Source organism: Protobothrops mucrosquamatus, unplaced genomic scaffold (genome assembly GCF_001527695.2).
Source record: "Protobothrops mucrosquamatus isolate PMUCROS unplaced genomic scaffold, P.Mucros_1.0 scaffold_273, whole genome shotgun sequence".
NCBI classification, from domain to species: domain Eukaryota; kingdom Metazoa; phylum Chordata; class Lepidosauria; order Squamata; family Viperidae; genus Protobothrops; species Protobothrops mucrosquamatus.
Window position 1 is genome coordinate 133,305 of NW_015386349.1, and position 21,745 is coordinate 155,049.

At 42.8% G+C, this 21,745-nt stretch overlaps 1 protein-coding gene across 1 annotated transcript in view; it reads left to right on the plus strand.

The window, feature by feature from the left end:
- Nucleotides 1-21,745, plus strand: part of KCNQ4 (potassium voltage-gated channel subfamily Q member 4) — a 97,338-nt gene that overhangs the window by 69,287 nt on the left and 6,306 nt on the right. Inside the window, exons 8-9 of the mRNA XM_015831683.1 lie at nucleotides 7,970-8,058; nucleotides 13,259-13,414. Of these exons, the coding sequence (XP_015687169.1) occupies nucleotides 7,970-8,058; nucleotides 13,259-13,414 (245 nt within the window). The remainder of the gene's footprint in view (nucleotides 1-7,969; nucleotides 8,059-13,258; nucleotides 13,415-21,745) is intronic.

Consider the following 21,745-nt stretch of genomic DNA (forward strand, 5'->3'; position numbering starts at 1 on the left):
ATAATCCTATATGTGGAGCACCCCAAGCCCGATCATCTCCATGGCTCTTGTCTTGGCCTTTGTCCTCCAAGAGGTGTGCAATGAAAAGGAGCGAGTGTGGAGATGTTCAAAGAAATGAAGCAGGCTTTGCTGCTCTTCATGGTTGGGGAAGATGCAGGTTGTAGGGCAAAGCTTCAGGAGATGCACCAACTTTACCCATCTCGCTGATGAAACCTACTTAAAAGGGGGCATTGTATTCGAGTCCCCTGGACTGCAAGGTGATCAAACTGGTCAGTTCTAGAGGAGATCAACCCTGATTGCTCTTTAGAAGGCCAGATCCTGAAGTTGAAACTCAAATACTTTGGCCACCTAATGAGAAGGAAGGATTCACTGGAGAAGGGCCTGATGCTGGGAAAGATGGAGGGCAAGAGAAGAAGAGGACGACAGAGAGTGAGGTGGCTGGATGGAGTCACTGAACCAGGAGGCGTGATCTTAAATGGACTCCAGAAGATGGTAGAGGACAGGAAGGCCTGGAGGAACGTTGTCCATGGGGTCGCAATGGGTTGGACACGACTTCACAATAACATTCGAGTCCAACTCAGAAAATACAGTAATTGACAAGGTCAGGCGGGTGTTGTCAAACTCAAGGGAAAAAGCTTGTCTCCACTTTTGACCAGTATGGACCCTGCACCATATTTTGTGGATTTCTGACTTGGAAATATGCAACCTGGTGAATATTTCTCCCTTCATTACAGGACTTCTCCGAGCAANCTTTCCCCCCCCCCTTTTTTTTTTTTTTTTGCTAAGCAAGAGGAAGAACTGAAAACCTAAGAACAAACTGACATGGGAATGAATAATAGAAAGCCACCAAAACATCAGGATTGGCACAGGATTGATTCAGGGCTATCCAGATATCCTGTATGAACTGGATAGCTGTGTCCCTATTTGGGACCTCCAGCTGTGTTGGAACTGGAACTCCTGGAGATGCCTCCAATGCTAAGTTGGTATCCCAACTCGTCAGTAGAACATTAAGTTGGGGATGGCTGATCTTCAAGAAAAGGACATGTGATAGGTAGCTACACTGGGAAACAAACTGTAAACTGAAAGGTTGTAACCCAACCAGCAACTAGTACTGTCGTTACCTAACAGGAAGAGATACAGTATATCTCCTTTGTAAAATAGTTTTCTTTTTTCTGTCAAGAACCCTGTGCCATGCAGGCAGTGGTGGGATTCAGCCGGTTTGCACTGGTTCAGTAGAACCGGTAGCTAGATTTTGTTGAGTTCGGAGAACCGGCTGAACCCATGCTGCTTCTGGAAGTCTGTTCTAGGCCTCGGAGGCCTGGAGGAGGTCTCCCAGGCCTAGAACGGCCCACCGGAAGTGCGTGGATGTCACTTCCGGAAGTACATTCTAGGCCTGGTGGAGGCCTCCTAGGCCTAGAATGGCCCGCCAGAAGTGCGTTGATATCACTTCTGGAAGTCTGTTCTCAGCCTCGGAGGCCTGGAGGAGGCCTCCCAGGCCTAGAACGGCCTGCCAGAAGTGCGTGAATGTCACTTCCGGAAGTCCGTTCTAGGCCTCGGAGGCCCAGGCCTGCATCCATGCAGAGAACCAGATGTTAAGGTATTTGAATCCCACCATTACGTGCAGGTATATTTTTTATTCAGATAAATCAATTGGGACAGGAATCAGGAGCAGTGGATTTTGCTGTTGGCCTAGAGGGATGGAAGATGCCAGGAAAGAAATGGTCACGGTATCAACCAATCAATAATATTTATTTGGACACTGACCAGCAAAAGTTAAAAAGAACAAAAACATGCAATAGTATACTAAGTAGCAGAATGAATCACAAAATATAGCATTTACTCACTCCTCTATTACTATGTTAGTACAGTTGTTACCTGGGTGATAAATCGAAAACATTCATAAGTATAAAATAAAAATAAAAAACTATATATCCCCTATAATTTATTAGTTAAGATGTCCTGAACCCAAGGTAATATTTAAAACAAAGATGAATATGTCTTTAACCAGTTATATCTTGCTTTCATTGCAGCGACACCAAATTTAGCTACTGCACCTGTAATGAAGGCTGAAGGAGAAGGTTCCTATAAAATTTATCTGGCATCTCCTTCTGTGATTTCAGATCACACTCACCACTATCGGCTATGGGGACAAGGTTCCAAAAACATGGCTGGGCCGGGTGCTGACAGCCTGCTTCGCCTTGCTGGGAATCTCCTTCTTTGCCCTTCCTGCGGTGAGTCCCCCAGGAAAAACAAGACCCCTAGACTCCTTAGGGAAGTAGTATTCTCCTAGGCCAGACTCAAGGCAGTAGATTGGCTGTGAATTGTGACAGAGGACATGGGCCTCTAGATGCAAGTTCTCATTCAACCATGGAATCTCACTAGGTAATTTCTGGCCCATCTGTCAGGTGCAAGAAACCAGAATAATTTCCTGAATTAAGCCAAAGCAATTTCTTTATTGTTGATCACCCATATTACAAGAATCTGGTCAGACTGGCTACATTCCCTTGGGAACCAGTAGATAAGGCTTCATTATTAGACTGATCTAGGATGTTTCCTCCAAGAGAGCAACTCTATGTGATGTGCTTCTTTATGCCCGGCTCTCCTTTAGTTAGTAATTCCACCACCCCATCAGTCTCAGTTATAAACAACTCAGAAAGGTGGTTTGGGGATAAAAATGAGCTGTGATCTGACTCACACAATCCTGAGCTGGTCAGAGAAAAGGAGAAAGGCTCTTTTGAATGCATGACTTACATGAACGCATGTGTGTAATGGTCTGTCTCCTTAATCTCTTTCTGGGATATTTTAAAAACTTTTTAATATCCTTGGGGTTTTCAAGAATTCTGCCACTCAAGTAGTAACCAAGTTAGACCCAACTTAGGTTTTTTTTTAGATCAGCCTAAGATAGTTTTCTCAATAATGTCCAGTTCATGGAGATTGCCTGGACAAGTCAATTTTCCTGCAATTTTCTTGGCAAGTTTTTTTTTTTTGAAATGGTTTGCCCTTGTCTCCTTCCAAGGGTTGACTGGCCCAAGGTCACCCAACTGGTTTTGTGTATAAGGCAGGCCTACAACTCATAGTCTCCCAGTTTCTAGCCTGGTGCCTTCATTTAAGTGGCTATCTCAAAGCTAGCTAGCTGCTGATAATTATCTGTAGTTTCTGTCTATTTTCACAAAAAGGAGGAGAAAAAGAATTGCATAGTTGTGGGCTTGTTGTCCCTTTGAGCCGACTGTCCGGAAGGTCTTTAAGCCGCTGAGAAGATGCTGAAATATTGGGACTCTCTTCGGCTTAGACATTTGGCCTCTCACCATCCTAGATAGTTGGCTTTTCCCTCAACAAATAGTACAACTTCTCCAATTTCTTAGAACTTCCTTTTAGTTGGAACTGAAGTGCTGTTCTGAAGAGTCCTGATGCTGTTTGTCTTTTCACACAGGGAATTCTAGGCTCAGGGTTTGCTCTCAAAGTCCAAGAGCAACATCGACAAAAGCATTTTGAGAAGAGAAGGACACCTGCAGCAAATTTGATCCAGGTGAGTAAAAAAAAAAGGAACATCCTGGATTTTTTTCTTTTTCTTCTCCTCCCGCCTTCCCTGCTTAAAGAATGTGACCAATGCTAGAAGCCAAGGAATGTTTGAATAAGTTTCTTTCCTCAAGCAATTGCAAGTTTGTGCTTTGTGGCTCCATTCCATAACTGCCAGATAATATTAACAAACTCTTGCGTATTTGTGAAAAGCACAGCCTTGGACCCTTTGAAGTACTGCAGATATAGTGATGTGCCTACACACGCATGTCTGAATGTGGTGGCTGGACCTTCTATCTCTCTCTATCACAGTGTTTTTCAACCTGATAACTTGTAAGATGTGTGGATTTCAATTCCCAGAATTCTCATGTAGTATGTCTGACTGGGGAATTCTGGTACCTGCAGTCTACATGTCTTCAAGTTGTCCAGGTTGAGAAACACTGCATAGCAAGTATCCCTAAGGTTTTCCTCAATGTGCCTTGTTTCACTTTCCTACATTCCTGGACTTATGAAGTACACTGTCCCAATCCTCTTTATCTGAATGACAAAATTCTTTTTTTCAGAGAAGAGAATTGGCAAAACTCCTTTCTTCTCTTAGCAGTTTAGTTGGCAGTTGGCACATGCCAGAGGCAAGTGGCTCTCTCTATTACGTGGACCGAGAGGTTTAGGTTTGATTGACAGGTCAGATTTACATTTTCCTGTAGCTCTTTCATTCCTGAACTTCTTACTTGGGATAGGACTACAGCTAAGGACAATTTAAGGTGTTCTCACTGCAAGGTTGGGTATGGGGGTAAAAGCAGCATCTGTAGTTAAGCTGGATAAAGGTGATGGCTTCTGACTTTTTTTCAGGGCAGTAGAATAAAAAGATCTATTACAATGGGAATAAAAGGACAGGTACTTTACACATAAAAATGTGCCATAAATAAAAAAAGTACACTAAAACATAATCTATTGCTATTAAGGTAAATCATAAAATCCAATAAAATTGAATAAAACTGTTGGGTTTTATTTATTATTTCTTTCCACCCACCTTTATTATTTTTACAAATAACTCAAGGCGGCAGGCATATCCAATGGACCTCTTCCTCCTAATTTTTGTTCCCAAAATCTCATTACTTTATCTGAGATGTTTTTTTCTAATGTGGCAATTGAAGAGGCATTGCTAATCCACAACTCAATCATTATCTGGAGTTTTCCAATGTTGTGTAATTATTGTTTTGGCTGCTGCGAAAAATTCAAATTTATTTTTAAGTGTATGGTTTTGTCCTGTAACAAAGTCTAATAAGCCTAACTCTGGAGAGTGTTCAATTCTTTGCTTAGTGATGAAATTTATCTCTGCAAAAAAAAATAAAATCATCAAGGAGATATCACATGACCATCACAAATTAAAAAAAATACTGGGTTGTTTTTTTTTTTTGACAACCTTTCCAAGCATTTGCAAGAATAATTGCAAAGCGTACTGTTCTACTGCTGAGCAAGTAAATTTTCTAAAAAATCCTTGGAAGTCTTCATGACCCCCTGCCTTCCTCCAAACGTAGCTGAGACTCTGAGTTAGCAGTTTGCTTCTTCTTCTTTCTTTTTTCTTAAAAAAAACATTTTTATTAAGAGAACATGTTACGTAAGATTTAGAAAGCTATGGAAACATAAAAAAGAAAGTAGGAAAAAAAGAAAGATATAAAAGAACAAAAGAACAAGGGACAATAACCAAAGAAAAAGAAAGATAACTAAAGAAGTGACTTCCAATCTTCTTTGCAACCATTACAAAATTGCGCATCGTGGTTCTCTTTCCCCTCCCACAAACAAACGTTTTCATCAATAAATCCCAAAGTCGCCAATTCATTTTTGTCCAGTTTCAGCAGAAAAAGTCCACAAAGGGTTTCCAATTGTCTCTAAAAGTAACTGTTGTTCCCTCCTTAGTCAAACAAGCCAATTTTGCTTTTTCTGTTAGCTCTGCCACCTTCACAATCCATTGTTCCATTATGGGCACTTCCGTAGTCTTCTATCTTTGAGTTGTGCTTTGTGCAGTTCAGGGCAGATATAACACACACACACACACACACGCACACACACACACACCAGCCCCGTCCTAAGTCATGACCTCCTTTCCAGTCCAACTTCCTTCTCCAGCCACAAGCACGTGTCCAAATCTTCTTTTCTGGCATCGTTGGCCGTACACTTTATGTTGCAGAATCACGTCTGATCCAGCAACATTCTGCCCTCCTGTCTGGACTGGTTCCTTTGCTATTGTGGTCAGAAAGATGAAGCTTCTGACACCACGTTATCTCTGTGGTCCAGAGGATCTGTGCAACAAAAGGTCTCCTTCTCGCAGCCTTGCCCTGCCATTCAACTCCTGGGCCTAGAGGCCTCCAACAACAGCTGGAAATGGATGGTGGGCAAGACAAAAAGGATGCACGCAGTTGTTTTGGCACACAAAACTATCTTAGGGACACAGCTCTGGCCTCCTCCTTCCTGAATGAGGATGCTGTCCTCTTCCCATCTGATACCCCTGGTCAATTCATGCAGCCTTCTTTTCCAGAGCAGATGAAAGGTCAGGATACGCCTGCCTGCTCTTCCTCCTTGATAATTAATCTCTAATGGAGTTTCCCCCATGTTCTCTCACTCACCCAGAAAAGGCTCAGCAGGAACAGCTCCACGTTTGGAGCTGCTGTGATTTGAGCGTTCTTGAGAGAGAGGGAGAGAGAGAAGATCTCCAGACATCCCTAGTAATAATCCTATATGTGGAGCACCCCAAGCCCAATCATCTCCACGGCTCTTGTCTTGGCCTTTGTCCTCCAAGAGGCATGCAATGAAAAGGAGCGAGTGTGGAGATGTTCAAAGAAATGAAGCAGGCTTTGCTGCTCTTCATGGTTGGGGAAGATGCAGGTTGTAGGGCAAAGCTTCAGGAGATGCACCAACTTTACCCATCTCGCTGATGAAACCTACTTAAAAGGGGGCGTTGTATTCGAGTCCCCTGGACTGCAAGGTGATCAAACTGGTCAGTTCTAGAGGAGATCAACCCTGATTGCTCTTTAGAAGGCCAGATCCTGAAGTTGAAACTCAAATACTTTGGCCACCTAATGAGAAGGAAGGACTCACTGGAGAAGGGCCTGATGCTGGGAAAGATGGAGGGCAAGAGAAGAAGAGGACGACAGAGAGTGAGGTGGCTGGATGGAGTCACTGAACCAGGAGGCGTGAGCTTAAATGGACTCCAGAAGATGGTAGAGGACAGGAAGGCCTGGAGGAACGTTGTCCATGGGGTCGCAATGGGTTGGACATGACTTCACAATAACATTCGAGTCCAACTCAGAAAATACAGTAATTGACAAGGTCAGGCGGGTGTTGTCAAACTCAAGGGAAAAAGCTTGTCTCCACTTTTGACCAGTATGGACCCTGCACCATATTTTGTGGATTTCTGACTTGGAAATATGCAACCTGGTGAATATTTCTCCCTTCATTACAGGACTTCTCCGAGCAATTTCCTTTCCCTTCCTGGTATTTAACTTGGTTTCACATATATACTGACAACCAGCCTAGCCAATGGATGCCAAGTTCTCCCTTACTCTGTTTTGGTGTGGCAGTTCCTACCATAGCCATAGCCCCAGATTTACAGTGACAACATTAGGATGAAGATCAACCTGGTTAATTCACCAAAAGTGGGATACTGATTAGAAGAATGGGGGGGGGGGACACAACCAGAGCACCAGAATCCTGGTTCGTGAAGATGGTCATGTGTTCACTAGGTCTATATGATGAGCGGCAACACTACACCATTTCTGTTTGATTTTTTAGGTGCCAGTTTACAATTTCCTACAGCTCTCTTCTCCGTACTGACAGGAAGACCAACAAAGAGAACTATAGCAATATTTAATTCTGATTTTCTTAAAGTATATATTCAGGGCCATGAAACTGGATTCTGCCATTGCTTTAAGCTATCGTACCTTTTTGAAATTTGTCATGGTTATGGGTTGTATTTTTGTCATCTTTACTTATGTGATTTCTTCGTAAAATTCCCTTTATGATTTGTTTAAGGACGATGGTGGCTGATGATGACAAAAAACAGCTCATTGGGAAAAATACTGCTTATATTTTATAGACGGGGTTAGAGTTTAGCAAGCTAAAGCAATTATGCTTGCATTCGAAGCTTTAGTCTTTTAATTAAATTCTTTTTAACCTCTTCCTTCAAGTTCTGATTTTCCAGTTGTCTTTGGCTGTGCTATGCATAGGACCTTGTTCCTTGGATTGTCTGAACCTTCCCTTGTGGATCTCTGGCCTCTTTCAGCAGGGAGATGCATCCAACCAGGAATGCAAGGGGTGGGATTGGGGGTCCACCATCCAAAGCACTCTTACTTATTTGTTTCATTAAGCCTGGGTGGAGACAGTAGGGGAAGCCTTCTTAAGCTGGTCTAGCGCTGACCGCCCCTCTCTCTTCTCCTGTCCTTCCTCCTTGACGTAGGCTGCTTGGCGCCTCTACTCCACAGACATCAACCGATGCTACCTGACTGCTACCTGGTGTTACTATGACAGCATGCTTCCCTCTTTTAGGTATGTGTGAAGTTACATTGGGGGCTTGGAGGGATGGCAATTGGAGTGGGGGGGGCAGGTGTTCCTTGGGAGTCCTGGCCAAGAAAATGGAAAGAGGAAGATGGTGAAAATTGCAATGAGATGGACCAAAGATGGGAAAATAGATCAGAGAGAACCAAACTGTGTGTGAGTAATTGGGAGGGCTAAATATGCCTCTTCTGCCTACTCTGACTGCTGCCACATTTCCAGGGAAATGCGCGAGTCACTTTATGGGAGAACAGGGCGGAGAAATCAATGGGGATTGTATGGTGGCCTTGGTGGCTTGACATCTATTCCATGGTAGTTTGTGGATATTTGGTGCCTGATATTCTTGTGTTGGCTCAAGGTGAGTGTCAGGTAGCCTTAGCACCTGCCCACAATGAAGAATGCTAGATTCTCTCAGAGTCTCATTAATTTTCGGAAAGGAAAGCTGGATTAGATTACAGAATCGTGGAAAATTGATGCACGTGTCCTTTAGCTTCTTTGACCGGCTTTCTGACTACCTTTTGATGCAGGGGACATGTTGTTTCCTGCTTGCCAGATAGAGAAGTACCTTCCATCTGGCCTCCTTTGATAAATCAGTCTTATCCAATCCAGTGTTTTAATCCCATCCATCAGGAGAAGGTGGTAGAACAATTATGCATCATTGCAGAACAGCGATTGGCCATGGTGAAAGGACTAACCAGTGAGGCTGATGCTTAGTAGGCCACGTCCTCTGAACATGTTTGCTGGGTTTTGAATGTTCAGATTCCATGCCCTCTTCATAAGGCATCATAATTCCATCCACATCTTTCATAACATGTGATGTTTCCTCCACTCAAATTGGGCTCCAGGATCTTCTAGGTGGTGGAAGCTGCAATGGAGACTAATGGAGAGGTAGGAGGGCAGGAGCTGGGCTATTAATGGGAGCGTGATTCTGGACCTTTGCATACATGTAGACACGCATGGGGTCACGTGCATATATACATGCAGGGTAGAAATGTTATTGTTAAGCATTAATTGTTCGGTCAAAAAGCTGCCCTTTTGTAAGACCAGTTTTTCATTGTCTCAAGGAAAGGCCTGTGGCAGCCCCCCAGGGGTCTCTGCGTCTTATTTTTCTAAATGCATAACCCAGTTTTCTAATGTTTAGTACACATGAGGGTTTTCAGTTGTCTTCATCAGAGAACAAGATGAAAATACAAAGGAGACAACGTCTGTGGAATCAAGTGATCATCTTCAAAAAAACCAAAGCAAAATTAAAGACCAAACAGGCAGAAGCAGCACAAAACAACTATTAAAAATGATGATTTGAGGGGGGGGGGAAAGTTGAGGCTTGTACATGCAAAAGCAACTAGCACTGAGTGGGCATACTTGGGGATTTCAATGAGACCTTGAGGAGCACCGAAAGGCATCTGTGGGGAGTGCTAACAACTGCAAAATGGCTGATGCAGCATCACAATGGAACATTATGTGTGCATACCACTCCTACTATCTTGCAGGTTGTGATGCTCCTCCTGTGGTCATCCCTGGCTTAATTGGGGAGTTGGTTTAGCACCTCCAAGGCAGAGAGTACTAATTGACTTTGAGAACATTATGTGCAAGAGGCTGATCTCACCAAAAGGCCACCAAATCATGTCCTCCCCAAAGGTGGGACTTCAACCCCACTTGACCAGTTCATTCCTACGAGAATTGGAACCCACAATTACTTAAACTCATGGCTGTGTCCCTTATATAATAAGGGGAAACCTGTATTTGGAGGGTATGAGTGTCCACCCAGGGAGAAATAAAAATGTCAAGATGGCCTCTGCATGTAAAAAGGGGTGGTGCCCGAATCATCGCAGGCATGATAGACATCTTGACATTAGATCCTCCTCCGAGACCGGGAGAAGGAGATAGGAAGGAAGACGGAAGGGGGAAAGTAAGTGAGAAAAAAAATGTGGTAACAAGGACCAAAAAATGACAAGTTTCTATAGCTCATGATTGGACGCTTTGGGCACAAGGCCCTTCCCATGGACCTTTTTAATAAACAAGGAGACCAGGAAGATGACACCCTTGATTAACTTCCATACACTTCCATGCCACCACAACTACTCTGTGAGGCTAGGCCAGGGGTAGGCAACCTGGGCTCTTTTATGACTCAACTCCCAGAATTCCTGAGCCAGCATGGCTCAGCTTGGAAACCTCTCCCTTTCCCCTCAGCATGGCTGGCTCAGGAATTCTGGGAGTTGAAGTCCACGAGTCATAAAAGAGCCAAGGTGGCCTACCCCTGAGCTAGGTGAATCACAAATTGTATTAGGCAATGTAATAAGGGAAGATTTACAGGGGATTTATTATCCCTGGCTACACCTTTCCCTAGTGTGGAAAGACAGTTTAAAAGAAGAATCGGCATTCAGGATGCTTGTGCTGTCATTTCGCTTTTCTTCCAGTTTCAAAATATTTGACCTTTTTTAGGGGAGAGACATTTAAAAAACAAATACGACGCAAAACATCTTTGCCTCAAGGGCTTCTGTCTGAATGTGACATAAGATAGGCTCGGAAGCTGGATTGTGAAGCTTTTTGAATTGCCGTGCTAAATGCAGTGCAAATTCTGGTGGATTTGGTCAAATTCGTTGGAAAACTTAATATATATTTTTTTCTGGAAGGCTATAGTTTCTGCACTAGGGAGAAAGAATAAATTACGCAAAACCTGCCTCCTTTATGATGGTTACTATGGCATAAGTGGGAGCTTCCAAAAATTAACCTTTGCCAAACATCAGGGAGAAGAAATTCCATCTTCAAGGGTTTGGGTCATCGCTTTGCAAGCCATATTTCTTTCTCTCCCCCCCCCCCGCCCAATATAAAGGATAGTCCAGAGCATCTGGCCATGATTTGGAGGCCTTGTTTTTAATTGTCTTCTTCATGGACAAACCACTGATCTGGAGTAGTGATGTTTTAGTGATGAACCCCAGTTTCACTGCTCCAGATAGGAAGTCTTATGAGTTGGAGGTTCTATTGTGTCCTCTGTAGAGAAGCGTTATTGTGAAAGAGGAAGACCCTCCTAGGTTTGCTTCAAATTACCTTCTACTTGGCCCAACAGTGCAGATAATTTTAGAGCTTAACGGTAACGCTGTGAAAGTCAATACTAGCAACTTAGCACCTATAGAACTGGGGTTTAGGTTTATAAGCAAAGACCACTATCCATCTGTTGTAATTCTTAGAAGATCACTTTTTGGCTGTACCCTTTATATTCAAGGTGTATTGGCTGTCCAGTGTTCTTTGATTCTGACTCCTAAATTCAGATTCTGCTTGGCCATAGAGTTAGATTTGGAGGAGGTCTTATTAGCCCTCTTGTTGCTGTTGAGTATAGTGAATCTAAAGAGTTGTATCAATAGAAAATAGTATTTGTAGCTCAGGGTTGAACTGTAGGGTCCTTGGTGCTCTCTGACATGTAGGACAAATAGGCAGAAGATTAACCGAGTGCATCCATAAACACCAATTAGCAGTCAGAAGACATGATGAATACTCCTTAATTGCACAACATATGAACAGACTTCACCATAATTTCAACTGTGAAACTGAGCATCCTAAACCAAACTAAGTCCAAAAATGCTGGAGAATTTCTGGAAACCTGAAATTTCAGCTATAAACGGGCACATTGAGATAAACATCTACGTACCACTCAAAAAAGGCAAAAAACCAAAAAAAAACCAACCTTACCAGCAATCAACACATAGATAAACAGATATTAACACGAAGATTAACAGTAGACCAACAATGGAGAAGTAAACAATATCCCAATCAAGAAAATACCAACTCAAACAAATAGTCAAACAAGATACAACAGCCTAGTCAAGGAGCCACCAAGAATATTCCCACCAATACTGAAAGGGCAAGCCACTTGTATATAAAGAGAAAGCAAAACTCACTCCCTTCTAGCACTGATGATGTTACCTAGTTGAATAATGGAACATCTACAAGAAAGCAATCCAGTTTGGAGAGTACCAAGGAGCACACAATCTAGAGTTGGTAGAACAGTTCAGTACTCCATCTTCTGCTTGAAGACCTCCAACGAGGAGGAAGTTCCATGTGATTATATCAAATTGCTATTATTTTCCAAACAAAAGTCCAATATGGAAGTCTGACCAGCACTAGCTTTTCGTCCCTTTTGTCTTGCTTCTTCTTTTTGCAAACCTTTTGGACTAATTTCATTTGCTATGTATTCTTATTGTATGCTTGCCTGGGAGACGTATAGGGAATAGGTTTCATAGCCATCCTGAATTCAATCATGTTTATCACTGAACACTATCAGTGGTGAACAACCCATGGGGCATTGTTTAGCACTGAAGACTGAATATCTCAATTAATGGTAAGATTCAGTGATTGGCCCTGTTGCTTTAAATGCAGTTTAAATGCAATGGGGATCCAGTTAGCAGGGCCTTAGCTGCTTTTCTGCTCCACCCTCCACAAACTTACAGATTGTAGCTGAATGAAATGTTCTACAGATCTGAAGAAGAACCCCTGGTTTGTGCCTTGGATTGCACTCAGAATGAAATGACGATAAATCCGTGATGACGTTTTCACCTGCCCTCCCAAAATTAGAACTCATGCTCATAAATTAGTGTTCCTACAACACACTTAACCGAATTACTTATACATTTGGTTTCATGTGCTAAGCTTAGACAGTTTGATCACTCATTTTTTTTTGTGGCTTAGTGTATTTTATGAATGTAAGCCATTTGGCTGATGTGTAGTTCCACATATTCCACAAACTAAGAAATGGACTGATTTCTTAGTTGGGTTTGGAGTTAGATTAAACATGTGTGAACGAAGGCCAGTGTAACTCATCAGCCACACACCCCAATTCTATAAGCAACACCAATCAATTTAGTCTATCCAGATAAGTCAATCAAGAAAACAAAACAATTAGGTGATCCATATTCTTTTCTCCTATGGAGAAAAACAAGGTACTCCATAAAGAATTTATGGGTAGTGATCCACAAATGTGTTTGTCTTAATTTTGTTAAATTTCTGCTAGGTTTTTCATTGCTTCTCCTTCCTGCTTTCTCTCACCCTCCCTCTCTTTTTCTTTTAATCCCCTTCTATTTTCAAGACTTTCCTTGACATTCTTCTTCTTTTTTGCTAGCTTGCTTGTTTTGCCCTCTCTCTCTCTCTCCCATTTGAAAGCTTTTAATTCCTTCATGTTTTTATTTGAACCCAACCCTAGAGAACTGGTCCTTATGTTTGACCACTTGCACCGAGCTCGCAACGGAGGGCTTAGGATCTCTGAGGTGAGGAAATTCCCTGATGGAGCTCCACCGTCGTATCACTCCTTCACCTCTGGCCTGAAAGCCTCCACTCCTCCTTTTTACACAGGAGAAAGGTAGGGTTGATGCCACCTCCTTGCACGTTTTCGTGCCCCTGGTGTGTCTCATGCCCTTCTCTCTCTCTCTTTCTCTCTGGTGTGTGGACTCTGTCTTGTGCTGCTGCTCCCTCCTGGTTTTACTCCTTTGTTTGTTTCTACATGTGGTACGAGTTGAGTTGGCTTCTTTTGGGTTCCTCTTTGGCCCTTGAAAGAAAGGCACAACCGTGCACAGTTCTTTATCTCCCTCTTCTGACTGGAGGCCATCATTACACCCCGCCCCCAACCTGTGGATCATGTTCATAGTTGCATTTTCAAGGGAGAAATTTAGGTGGTGCCGCCAAAAGCATTAACCCAACAGACACAATGTCGTGGCTAACCCAGGATCTCATTTTCTAGCAGGACTTGTGGCAAAACATTTTCAGCACCAGTTTCTTTCCAGAAAGAGGGTCAGTATGGCTGGGTCTGGACGGTTTCCACCTTCCAAGTCTCCTTTGCAGTCCACCTCATTTCATCATCTTTTCTCTCTCTCCTCCTCTCTGCCTCCCTTGATTCCTCTTTCTCTGTCCATCTTCTCATCACTTCTCCATTCCCTATTCATTTCCGGAAGCTGGATAGAAGAAGAAGCTCCGTCACCCAAGTGTTTGCGCCTAAGGTAACCCTTCCCGATAAAATGGTGGTGTCTGCTTTTATTCCCTCGTCAAAGAGAGGGAGGCAGCGGGACGGTAGGTTTTCCTACAAGAGGTGCTGGTGGGCCGCATCTCCTGCTGAGGTAGGGGGAATAACCTGGCATTTTGGGGAGGGGAAAAGGAGAAACAGCACTGAAAGTGGAACTATCACAGGGTGACCAAGGGAATTGTTTGCTACATCAATGCTTAGGGACAAGGGAGGTAGATTTCCCAGGAAACCAGGGGCCACTTTTTGCAGTCATTCCTTAGTTCCTCAAGCGGTACATGTTCTGGCATCACCAGAAGTGGAAAGACCAGACATCTCAATCAGGGGTGTGGGGAAGGGTATGTTTTCTCTCTTCACTTCTCCAAGTAGGGAAAAAAAAGTCTCCATGAGGTTGCTTTTTCTTGAAGGACTAGGGTTTTTAATGGCAAAAGCTTGCCTTAAGCCTCCATAAGATTTAAACATTATTTATTTTATTTTGAGGTATAGGTCTGCCCAATTTGCAAGAAACAATATAATTAATATAATATAACGATTTTGGAATGTGAAAACAGCAGGGCAACAATAATAACAAAAGCAACGGTAACAACCGAAGTAACAATCATGGGCAACCAAACTCAACCTACATGTCTCACTCAAGGTCTTACACTCTCTAACAGTTCAACCCGCAGGCTGGCCCAAGGTTAGGCTGTTAGACCTTGGAAGAAGGACAGAGGGTCAGGTTTTGTCCCCTAAATTTCTTCCAAATTCTTCTCCTCAAACTAAGTTTAAAAGTCACTTTGGGCATTCCATAGGTACTCTAGGGGCTATAAAAAAGAATATTGTTTGCTTGCAGACTATGGAAATGATGATTCAGGCTCAAAGTGTCACTCAGTAGCCTGGAAGGTACTGCTTTGTAGACCAAGACAACAAGTTCTATTTTCTCTCTGGAAAAACTTGCAATGACCACACCATAGCTTGTCCTCCTAGCATGGACCCAAGCTGATACATTTCACCAATCATCCTGTTGGTGCAGTCAGATGAACATCTTAGGCTGGTGAGGGTACCTCCTCTCCATGGGAATTGTCTTCCAAGACTATTTTGATTTGGGCAACAGGCTTTCAAAGTAGGGTGACCTCTTATACCTGACTCAGAAACTTAGATCAACCTGAATAGCAGCTCCCCATCAGTGGTGGTATGGAAGTCCCATAAGAAAGTGGAAATGAGAGGTGCTTCTCTGTTGCTCCCTAGCATTAGCTCTCCCGGCACCTATCATCTGTGGTCCTAAGGCTTCTGAGCACTCTTCCAGAAGAGGAATGAACTTATGTTCAGAAAGAAGTCTAAAGAAAAGTTGACAGGTCTAGGGAATGGTTACCCACTGAAGCAACAGAGAGACATCTTTTTTGCCCACTCCCTGTGCAGAAGACCTGTTAAATTCATATTACAAAGCCGCCAAGTCTCCCAGCTTAAGACTAGGTGTAAGCTGTAATAAAAACAATTGGGACCGACAGTGAGACCAGCAAACTTTATTCTATTTTGTAGAAGTACAAAATACCCTTTAATGGAGGTACTGGGAAGAGCTATCAATAGATAAGAAGAACATGAGCAATCTTGACACCTGACCTTCTTGGCCATATGTCCATTTCCAGATCTGAACTACACTGGTCATTTTTTTAAACCAAGTGTCCCTCCAGCAAGCTCTGGTGATGCCGGCTTGCTTCATGCAGGTCAAGTGAGTCATCCATATCAGGGATGGGATTGGAAATCACAGTGAATTTTGGGGTGCCCTGAGTGAGGTGTTCTGTGGATGGTGCTCTCACAACATTCATCAAGTCCTGTTGGCCTCAGCATGGCTTTCCCCTCTGTCCTTCCCCTTACTAACCTTTTCCCTTCTCTTCCTTCCTTTTTCCTTCTTGTCTTCTCTTCCCCTTCTTCTTTTTGTTCTTGTTTTTTTTGTGTGTTTTCCTTCTCCTCTCTCTAGCCAGCTCTTTAGTAGTAAAAGGAATTTCTTTCGGATTCCCACCGGCTGGAAACAGAGGTACCGAGGCTTTGGATCTACTGTCCAGGAGATGTTTGGGGACTTGTCTTGATGTTCATATTCTATTTGCATTACGGTTGTCCCATTGATTCAAACCCTCCCCTTTTTAGTATCAGAGAGGGCATGCTGCAACAGTCATGTGCAATGGAGAAGTGCATGGGGATGTCCTTCCTTCCCATTGGTTATGATGCCCTTCCAGGGTGGGAGATACGTTTGCTCTCCTGAAAAAAAACCCCGGTATGTCTCCAGTGCAGCTTTCGAGCAAGAGTCAAAACAAATGCACAAATGGATTCAACATGGATGGGAGATAAAGAAACCAGGGACCCTTGTTGCTACTTAACACTTCTTGAATTATTCCTTTCTTCTAAAACCTTCTGTTCTTTTCTCTTCTTCATCCTTGCCCCAACCACCCAAGCCACATTATGCTGACCTCTGATGACCCTAAGAGAATAGCTGGATTAATTAAAAGAAATCAAAACACTTCGACATGCTATGGATTTCTTAGGATGTTTAAAATATAGGGCAGGAGAATTTATCCAGGTTTCCAAAGCAACCAACATTGAGATGATTTTAAAGGGTTCTATGTTCCTTGAGTCTTGGGGATTGAACCTAATGGAAAATGGTACCTGATGGTTGAAGGTTTAGTCTAATATGGAATGCAATTAATCATTTCAGGTCGAGATAGTAATCTGGTGGGCCACCATTATGACACATTATACCTTTGCAGTATTACTCCATCTCAACCTTGCTTCAGTTTATTTTGGGAGTTTTTGTGTTTCTCTCCGATTCTGATCTCAAATCAGAAAGATTGGTTTACTCAGGTTCTACTTTAAATAAAAGTACAAAGCTGTGCTGGAGATTTACCTTCTTGTAGCTGCGTGATTATATTCTGGGTCTGGAATAACTCTTAGGGCCAGTGGTAGCCACTTGGAAACACGAATGCATGAACATCTCCCTCATCCTTCCAGATGTAGTGATTCTATTAGTAGAGTGATTCCACTTCTTACAGATGGGCAGATTTTGATTTGAGATTTGGGTGCAATCCATGAAAACCTTGGCTGGATAACCTAGCAGTCCTGGAAAGACTTAGACTTAGTCCATTGGCTTGTCAGATTGAACTACAGAAGGTACTAAAAGAATCTTGATTATGTACAATTTCATGCCCTTTTTCTTCTGTCCATGACGTTAAGACTTGGTGATTGTCATGGAAGTAATCTCACCCAAACAATGTCCAGCTGAAGAAGGAATCCGAACGTGTTGGGAATTTTACCCTAGGGCTGGCCCTGAAGTTATTCCAGCTTTCTTAATTGAGCTGCATGGGGGAAAGACTAAAGGAACAGGGGGAATTCTGGAGATTGAAACCTGGCCGTTGGAACAATCTCCAATCCAAGGTGGAAAAACCAGGGTCCTCCACCCTTCCTGAAAAAAAGGCAACTCCCCTGAGAATGCAGAGTTGCTTTGAAGTTCCTCAAGAGTATCAACACCGATGACCATGTTGCCCAGTAAGACAGCCCCAAAAGAGCTGTCAATTTTCTTGTGGATGATCTCAATGGTGCATTCTTGTAAGATGGTGAGAAATTATATCAGGTCAATGATCAGTGCTCTGCTTTCACTGATGGTGCCCCCCCCTGAGTGACCTTTCACAAGGCCTCCAGCCATTGTGCAAGGACATCCTCACAAGTTAGATGACCAACTATCAGCCTGTGGTTCTTTTTTTTTAAAAAAAGTCTTCACTCCTCTTTTGGGGAGTCTGTGCTGGGACGTGTTTGTGACCAGAGACCAGTGTTGTTGCTGCTGCCTTATTTTTCACAGCTTGCTTCAGGTGGAGATCTTAGACCTTCACACGGCTAAAGTAGCAAAAGCAAGCCAGCTTTAGGTAGCTTTAGAAGGCAGGAATGCATCTTCTGGGATTACGAAAGCTGCTGCAGCATGACAAAAATATTTTTGGGGAGTGAGGAAAATAATTCCCAGGAATCAATCCATCGGCTCCTGAACCAATATAGAGTCACCTCTGTAAAGCAAGTGTAGCAGTTCAGTTCTTCTTGTTAATTTCTCTTTTTGAAGTTGCTAATGCATTTTCCCCAAAGTTGCCATCCTCCAAATCTCTTCTACTACAGTCCTTCATCCCTAAACCATTGGTTGTGGGCCACTGTAGTCCAACACAGCTGGATGAAGCCAAGTTGGGGAAACGACTCATGAAAGGTATCCAATAAAAGCCTGGTGCTTTTTGGAGGGTTGATCACAAAATATTGCTTGGGGGGTACTTGGGAACGGGAAGGGACTTCTGAAATATCAACTATTTCCTTAAGCTCAAGTCATACCTGCAGCTTAAAACCCCATTGCAAACAGGATATTTTGATGGACAAGGCTTCTGGAGAAAAAGGCCACTTGTGATTCCTTGCTTGGCCAGCTCAGCAGGGAGAATTATGCCCATTAATGGCTCTTAAGATAACTAACCAAGGTTTTTTGCGGTGAGGGTTGCCTGGACAAGTCCCTGCAATTATCTTGGCAAGATCTCAGAAGTGGTTTCCATTGCATCCTTTCTTAGAGCTGAGTGAGTGGGACTGGCTCAAGATCATCCAGTTACCGTTGTGCCTAAGGTGAGACTAGAACTCTTGGTCTCTAGACCGATGCGTTCACTGCTACACCAAACTGGCTCTCTGAACCAAGTTTGGCAACTGGCATTTCTGTATGCCAGTTTTATCTTGCTTTCATTTCACCAGTCACAGACCCTTGTGGAAAAGAAGAATCAACTTCCTGGACTTTGCAGTTCTATAAATCTGGAGGCATTTCTCCATGCTCTGGGCTACAGATGGTCTTGAGGTCCACAATGCGGTGATTTTTTTTTTTAATGCTAGACATGGATGGGGCAACCTTTTCTGTTTCTTTGGATGCCTCTTCAATCCAGTAAGAACTGTTTCATCTCCTTTGGATCGCAGACAATTCTACATTGGGGCTAAGTTGACATTGCGCAACTTTCCACGTCCACCAAATCAGGGGCTTCTGATTTTGCCAGTTCCCTGGAGCTCTAGGGAACAGTTTTCCATGAATGATAAAATCCTGTCCTTCCTTCTTCTCAGATGCTGGGATTTCCCCACTCCTGACACATACACACGAAGACACTGGTCTACTGTGTCAATCCCTTTTTCCTCATCCCACCACTGTGGGATTTTTGATTCTTCTCATTTGGTGACCAATCAGCATTTTAAAGCTATGCTTTTTCTCTCTGCCAAAAGGAATGATGGTAAGCAAAAAGCAAGCAGAAAAAGGGAGATGATGGCCACTAGAGTTTGTTTTTGGAACCTTCCAGTTGGAAGCAGAACTGTCCAACTCAAGAAGAAGAGAAAGAGAAATATGCATAGGTTGGTGGTTAATGACAGTGACATGAAGGTTTGCCTGTTTTTTAGGTGCAATGGTCCACCCAGAACTTTGGTTTTATTATTGTGGCCACTTTTATGATCATACCAGGTGGATACCCTTCATGAAGGCATGAGCCCAAAGGGCTATACAATGCATGCTTGAAGCTGAGTGGGATAGAGACAATGGTTGCGAGCGAGGGACTGTAATTTATATTTTGCTTAGGCATATGGGAAATGGCTAGCAAAGAAATGTAAAAGTGGGGTCAGAAATACCCTTTTCTGCTTGGGTGGGAAGAAAAAGAAACTCTGCCACTGAAGTCCAATTCTTGGCCAAACCATTGCTGGGTCTGTAAGGCCAAATGCCATTTGGATCTGCGGAGTTCTCTCTTTGCTTCTGATGCTTCTCTTGAGCAGAACTCAAGAGGCCAGCCTTGAGAAGCAATTCGGTGTTTTCCTGTGTTTTTACAGTTCAGTTCTGGAGCCCTTGCCCAAAAAGACATCGTCTGGAGATGGCATATCATAAAGATGTCCTACTTCATACAATTTGGCTGTGGCTACCAAACAGGCTACTATTGGTTAGGTTTAACTTGGTTAATTTTCCAGTGACCTAGGGTTGTGGTATGAACCCAAGCGGTTTGGTTAGTTAAACAAATCCATAAAGCTGGACACTCTGTTAGAGCAAAGGTTTTGATGGTTCTTGAGAGTGCAAAACCACCTCAGTTGAGTTAGCGAAAGTTAGCCAACTTTAAAGTTAGCTAAAGTTAGCCACTGAAACATTTGTTAATTTTGATTGGGATTAACTATGGTTAGATGGTTAGATGTCTGCAATGCTGTGATTGAAGTCCCCCCTTTTTTTAAAAAAATCACTGCACATGCAACACATTTCAAAAAGGGACAGGACTTTATTTGTACTGATGTGGCTGTGATCTTGACATTTTTGACCACTCCCCCATCCCTCTTGCACTTGTATGAACCAAAATATTTACTTACCTAACAGTTGCAAGTGATATGCATATAAAAAGGACACAGGGCTTCAATCACATGGTTGTAGCTGCCATTTTGACTTTTTTAGCTCTTGTCCCCCAGACCCATCTCCATCCAAATCTTCGGGGATACTTTGAAGAAATAGGCAAATTGGGGGCAAGCATAGGATCCTTGGTGCTCTCTGAGTTTGGTTGTCTTCTTACAGACATTTCATTACCCAACTGGATAAGATCATAACCTAGGAGGCACCGCCAAGAACACTCCCACAGATTTTTGAGAAGAGGCTAGACAGACACTTGTCTGAGATGGTATAGGTTCTCCTGCTTAAGCGGGGGGCTGGACTAGAAGACCTCCAAGGTCCCTTCCAGTTCTATTCTATTCTATTCTATTCTATTCTATTCTATTCTATTCTATTCTATTCTACTCTACTCTACTCTACTCTACTCTACTCTACTCTACTCTACTCTACTCTACTCTACTCTACTCTATATTCTATTCTATTCTATTCTATTCTATTCTATTCTATTCTATTCTATTCTATTCTATTCTATGTTCTATGTTCTATGTTCTATGTTCTATATTCTACTCTACTCTACTCTATTCTATTATTCTATTCTATTCTATTCTATATTCTATATTCTATATTCTATATTCTATATTCTATATTCTACTCTACTCTACTCTACTCTACTCTACTCTACTCTACTCTACTCTACTCTACTCTACTCTATTCTATTCTATTCTATTCTATTCTATTCTATTCTACATAAATAGAGAGCAAACCCCAGTCTCTTCTAGCAAAAGAAAGCTAGCACTGATGAGGTTACCTGGTCAGGTAATGAAATGTCGGCAAGAAAACAACCAAGCTCAGAGAGCATCAAGGACTCCACAGTTCAACCCTGAGCTACACTGTATTCTCTTCTGTTGGGTCAAATATCTTGTTAGGAAGGAAGGAGAAGTATTATCTGGGGGAAATGGCTTCTTCCTTCCATGGCCACCTTTGCTTGGGCTGTAGGCCTTCCCTTGCTATCAAAGAAGATGTTCTTGGTTTATTGGCCAAAACATTATCTTAAATAAAACTCTCATTTTAGCCAGCTCATCTTGCGTTGAGCTGGCTGAGCTTCCAAACATCTCCTCTGCAGGCATCCCTGGTCTTGTTGTGTCTTTCAGTCTCTTTCATCTTTTGATTGTTCTAACGTTTCACGTTTGGTTTGTTTGCTTGTTTCCTTTTCAATCTTTATTGTAAGTATTTTGGAAAGGGCTCCGGACTATGAATGGGGTTGTGGCATGAACTAGTTTGGGCCCCTTTCCTCTATCCTT